This window comes from Orbicella franksi, chromosome 8 (assembly GCF_964199315.1).
Source record: "Orbicella franksi chromosome 8, jaOrbFran1.1, whole genome shotgun sequence".
NCBI lineage: Eukaryota > Metazoa > Cnidaria > Anthozoa > Scleractinia > Merulinidae > Orbicella > Orbicella franksi.
The window spans coordinates 24515788-24521787 of record NC_138152.1 but is presented as its reverse complement, the minus strand read 5'-3'; the positions used below and the strand labels follow the sequence as shown (position 1 = coordinate 24521787).

Genomic DNA, 6000 nt, shown 5'->3' with positions numbered 1-6000 from the left:
AATGACACTTTTGGACAAAAGCGAAGAGCTGAATGTGTTGCCAATAGCGTAGATTAGATTCACTGCTTTGTAGTTCCAGTAATTTTGGATGAGGTATTGTTATTGCCTTGTTTCTCTTGTTTGTATCCAAGTCCCACATGGGACATAAGTAATTCAGTACTTCCTTGCAAAGTTCTCTTATCACCATCTCGTCAATGATGGCAGAACAAGATAAACTCACCGTCACGAGAGACTAGTCAATGCAAGATATTTGCGAGAGCAGCGTTCGTTGTGTGGTGGTCTTCCATACGCTCAGTCGAAAAAGCAGAACACGTTTGCAGAGCCGAGACTAACAAGAAAAAAAGAAAGGTAACTTGGGAAACATATTATACTTTTCCTTAATTTCACAAGACGGAAGTTTGTTCTCCCAAATTAACACAATGACAGTTGGAACATCAGTTGGCGCTACCATTTCGAATCGTAGTTTTTCCGCAGTTATTGTTGAATCATTTTTATTTATCATCATAAATACCACGGCAATTGTTGGAAACGTATTTGTCATCGTCGCCATTTCAAGAAACCCAGCACTTCGAAAAATCACAAATTGGTACATTTTAAGCTTGGCAATTTCCGACTTGGTTGTGGCAGTCACCTGTTTTCCTCTGTCGCTGGGCGCCTCCATTAAAGGACAATGGCTGTACAGTGACGTCATATGCCAACTCCAAGGTCACGTGATACAGGTGTGGGCGTGTTTTTCTTTGACGATCGTGGCACTGACGGCCGTGAATCGATATTATCGAGTTGTGAGGCCTATTCTTTATCGAAAATTCTTCACAAAGAGATTAACAATAATCATCACTGCAGCATGTCTATTCTTGTCTGTCCTTGTGGCCGTGGGAATGATGTTTGTAATGACAGCAAATTTTCAGTTTGGTCCACACTTCTTCTGCACCCCCAATTTTACTGACAGACTATTGAAGAAAACCATCTCCTTGCCCATATTTCTGGCTTTCATACTAATCTCACTGATGGTGGTCATCTTCTGCTATTTCAAGGTTTACAGAGTCGTTCGCCGTCACGTCATTTTAGTTTGTCCGAATTTAAGGGCCGAGGCGCTTCACCGGCAAAATAAAAACAGTTTCACATGCCGAGTAGACGAGATAAACGCTACTAAAATGGTGTTTGCGATCATCACTGTAAATTGCCTTTTGTGGATTCCCGTCTGCATCATCGGAGCACTGTATGTTTGTGACATTGCGTTGCCACGATGGACCCATCTGATGTACGATTACCTGCTGTTTATAACCACTGCGACGAATCCGTTGATTTACGGGCTCATGAACAAGGCATTCCGAGATGAATACGTTCGAATTATGAAATGTGAAAAAATTACATAGCCGTGTGCTAAAAACAACGTGTCATGAGTTATAATCAAGCACAGTTGGTATAGCAACAGCCGGGTTTGGCACTAACTAACAAATTACTCTTCCGGAAAAGTTTCCGAATCCCTCCAGTGACCTAAACTTTTTAGGAGAAACACAGAGCTGGTATCAAAGTTTGACAGTTTTCATCTTGACAGCACAACATTTTTTTTTTTTCAACATTTGTGGTGCCACTTAGACAGTGTAGATTGAAGTCTACCATTTATGTTTCCATAACTTAAGACTTTTCTATGTTTTACAAAACAATAGTTAGTAAGGACCTCAGTAACTAGAAGTTTTCGAAAATAATTTCTACAAAAAAAGCTCAGTATAAGACGTCAAATTATCTTTTGTGGAAACCACCGACAACAGAAATATGCACGCGCAGTTGTCGATGAATACACTCGTTTTTTTTCTTATAAGAATATTGTTTTTCCGTTCCAGGCTGAATATTCCTATTTTTTTTTGCCATTTTTAGGCTAAAAATATTCTTCTGAATATTCTTAGATTACAACCTGGTATGACACATATCATTTTCTGTAGAGCTTATTGGTTTTAGTCTAGTTTTTCCAATTCGAGAAAGGAAGAAATTTAATCGGTTTAGTAAAAACATGTAATTGCATTGTATTTATAAATTTTCCACACACAAAAAATTGTATTCTTTTCAAAATATCAGCCTCGGGTTTATTCTTAAAATTTCGTAAATTTCGGCCTCAATATTCTTATAAAATATATTCTTACAGTTACACGGGTTGGTACTGACAAAACTGTCGCGTTTGTTATTGACAAAGTAACAGTGGTTTTCAGTATATATAAAAAAAATTGTCTTATGTTGTCAATATCGGTAGCTTGCAACGTTAATGATTTTGCCACTCAGTGTTAAACATTGGGAATATATAACACAGGTACGTTTCAGGGAATACCTAGCAAGCATACCAGTAAAGAACAAGTTCCTCAGCTCGAACTCTTGAAACGAAATATTTTATTTTATCACGTGTTCGACAAACTTCATGCAAAGTGTTTCCTTGACAGTAAGGTTACATCTTGAAAAATTAGTTAACTATGGTCGGCTTTTTTTTTTTTAGCAACAACTAAGTCTCGCCGAGTGCAAACTGAACTTGTCGTATTTTACCACACACAGAAATGCTTGTCGACGGAAATGTGAGGTGAAAGAATAATCTACAAACGAGCGTAGCGAGTGAAATATTGGGGTTAACACTGGAAGATACAGTCCAAATCTTCAAGCCACCGTGTAATTTTCTTTTACTTACATAGACAAAATAGCAGGAAATGACGCCATCAATATCTTTACTAGTGAGAATTTCAGAGCGGAAAAACGTCATAAGCATGCGCGAGTTTTGGCCCCGCGCCAGGCTCCAAGTTTGGAAAAATGGCGGGAATTTCGCCGCTCGTGTAAACAGAAAAAGTTACGAACTTTGTGTGCTTTCCCAATGTTCCCGGTAATCAGCATCATTCTAACATCACTAATGGAAAGTTGGTGCATTGTTTGCGTGGGGAATCATTTTTTTTGGACAAAATTAACCTAAAGAAGGTTTTCGAACCCTTTATTTCCCCGCGCTGAAAAAGAAATTTCGATGCGAAGACACAATTTTTCCACAAACACTCTTTGCATATTGCATCCATATATGCGCACCACTGAATATATGAACAAGAGAGCCTCTCAGCGAGCAGGGGAGGCTTGTTTACCTGACAGTGAAATGCCGAGAAACATTCATGCTTGCCCAAGTATAAATTATTTAGCTGAGCGCCATCTTCGCGTACCTTATTGGCTGTCTGCCGGCGCATAATTCATGGTAGGGCACATTTAGTCGCCTTCCCCTTCACCCCTTAAATGCTAACCTCAAGCAAACAGCAGTAAATAAATGCTAACGCAAGCAAACAGCAGCAAATAAAAGCTAATCGCAAGCAAACAGTATATAAATGCTAACCGCAAGCAAACAGTATATAAATGCTAACCGCAAGCAAACAGCAGTAAATAAATGCTAATCGCAAGCAAACACAGTATATAAATGCTAACCGCCAGGAAATATAGCAGTAAATAAATGCTAACCGCAAGCAAACAGCAGTAAATAAATGCTAATCGCAAGCAAATACAGTATATAAATGCTAACCGCCAGGAAATATAGCAGTAAATAAATGCTAACCGCAAGCAAACAGCAGTAAATAAATGCTAATCGCAAGCAAACACAGTATATAAATGCTAACCGCAAGCAAACAGCAGTAAATAAATGCTAATCGCAAGCAAACACAGTATATAAATGCTAACCGCAAGCAAACAGCAGTAAATAAATGCTAATCGCAAGCAAACCCAGTATATAAATGCTAACCGCCAGGGAATAGCAGTAAATAAATGCTAACCGCAAGCAAACAGCAGTAAATGCTAATCGCGAGCAAACACAGTATATAAATGCTAACCGCAAGCAAACACAGTATATAAATGCTAACCGCCAGGAAATAGCAGTAAATAAATGCTAACCGCCAGGAAATAGCAGTAAATAAATGCTAATCGCAAGCAAACATAGTATATAAATGCTAACCGCCAGGAAACGGCAGTAAATAAATGCTAACCGCAAGCAAACAGCGGCAAATAAAAGCTAATCGCAAGCAAACACAGTATATAAATGCTAACCGCAAGCCAAACCCAAGTCCTACCATGAATTAATTCCCAGTCCACCGTTCTTTCCACCATTACAGCCCGCATTATTACCTGAGCTCGTAAGTACGGCTTGAGATGCGCAGAAAACTGCGCAGCTTTTCCGCTCTGAAACTGAAGTGATGATATGGAAAATACTCTTTTAAAAATTACTGAAGCTTACTGAGTAGGCAAATGCATAATTTCAGAAAAGAAACAGAAAAATTCCCTGATACTACGAGGGAAAAAAAGCACATGAGATAGATATCCAAAACAGGACAAATGCTTTTCTTTCACCATTTGGGGAACAATGTTATCATACTTTACAACTGGAATTAAGCGACCACAATGCCCAATTTTTCCATTTATCAGTTAGGTAAACATCCAGGTTACCTTAACTTTACTCTGGATCTTCTTTAACAATATACGTTTTAGCTTTCTCGCTCATTACATTACTTCCGATACTGATCATGAAAAACCGATCTTCGCTCCATACACTAGGAAATGGAGTCGGTCTCCTCTTCAAAGGCGATAAATCATCCTCATGACTCCTCGATGGCTTTTTCCGTAGTATGCTTGGAGACGCTTTGGAAAAAGCTGTATCGATCTTCTCTGGACTTAGCGTGGAGGGTAAACTACTATTTGAAAATTCCGGGGATAGCGGGGGTGCCTTCATAGTTGTGATTCCTTGCTTGTGAATCAAAGCTAAAGATTTGTCGACCCTTTTGGTTTGTCTAACAATCTTCTCCTTCAAATTTACCGTCCTGTTCAAGGACGGTAGGAATTCTTTCGTTCTGGTCTCTAATTTACGCTCTCCTTGTTTCCGTTTTAATAGGGATTTGGATTCCTGGTAAATGGATGGGAATCTAGTTTTGCCGCGTAGATAGTCAGCACTGGTCAGTGTGTCGAAGCTTTCTGTTAATACAGATAGTTCACTGTGTTCTCCTTTGCCCAAACTAGGGTCTCTTTCATGTTCCTTGCTCTTCCCACAGCTGGACTGCTTTTCCATGTTGTCTCGCTTTCTTCTCTGTTTCTCACCATGTGCAAAAGAAAGTGCCTTTTTCAACTTGTGTCCAGTGAAACCAAGGTCGCCATCTTTAAATGCATCGGTAAATCTGTTCACGTCTGTTTGAACTTCGATGTGGTGAAGTTCTTCCGGACTCTTTGTCAGTAAAGAATAAACTTCACTGCACAACACCTTTCCACCTAGAATAATCACTTCCTTCCTAGAGGTAATTTTGTCTTCATCTGTTTCCTATTTAAAAATGTCTGCTTCGTTTTCTTCTTCGTTTACAAACCGAAAACTCATTATTCCTCCGAGTTCAGGAACTTTTTAACTTAGTCTTCGTACTTAGCTTCACCGAATTTAAATGGCTATTTGACATTACTTGTTAACAAACCACGCCCTTAATTGCAAACGTCGTAATAATTAAGTAGCAAGTTTTTGGAGCACAGTAACTGTCGGTTTACTACCTTGTCTCGCTGTCTTGTAACTGTTATTAGCTGTAAACTACTTTATTTGGCACCTTTTAATTGCAGAATTGTTAAAGAGACCCGTTGTTGATGTACATATCACTGAAGTCACGTTACACGTTTGGCACGAACGTAGATTCCTAGCCTGCATATTTCTCTAAGCATTTCGAGTGGCTGAGCAATATGTGAATTTTAAATTGCTATGAAAAAAACCGTTTAGAATTTTTCAAAGCCTATTTCATCATTTTTCTTTTGAACACCTCAAAGATGAAAGGCGCAAATAGCTAAGTGATTTACCATTGATTGTTTATTATTGTTCATCAGTTTTGCACTCTCCCGAATGACAGTGAGGGAAATTCTTACCCGATTCAGACCTGGCTTTTTTGATGTAAAACGAACGGTGCGGGGCACAGTTCCTCCGCCCCCCTCCCCCATAAGGTAAATAGCGGGTCAAAAATATTTTCTTTGACGTAA

At 39.1% G+C, this 6000-nt stretch overlaps 1 protein-coding gene across 1 annotated transcript; it reads left to right on the top strand.

Annotated features, from left to right (window-relative positions):
• Nucleotides 1–419: 419 nt before the first annotated feature.
• Nucleotides 420–1595, top strand: LOC145495857 (melatonin receptor type 1B-B-like). The gene has a single exon (XM_081475447.1). The coding sequence runs from the start codon at nucleotides 420–422 to the stop codon at nucleotides 1374–1376; it is 957 nt and encodes a 318-aa protein (XP_081331573.1). The 3' UTR covers nucleotides 1377–1595.
• Nucleotides 1596–6000: the final 4405 nt, after the last annotated feature.

Excerpts from the sequence above, each read along its gene's own strand:
- LOC145495857 (XM_081475447.1), top strand. The coding sequence starts at position 420 with ATGACAGTTGGAACATCAGTTGGCGCTACCATTTCGAATCGTAGTTTT.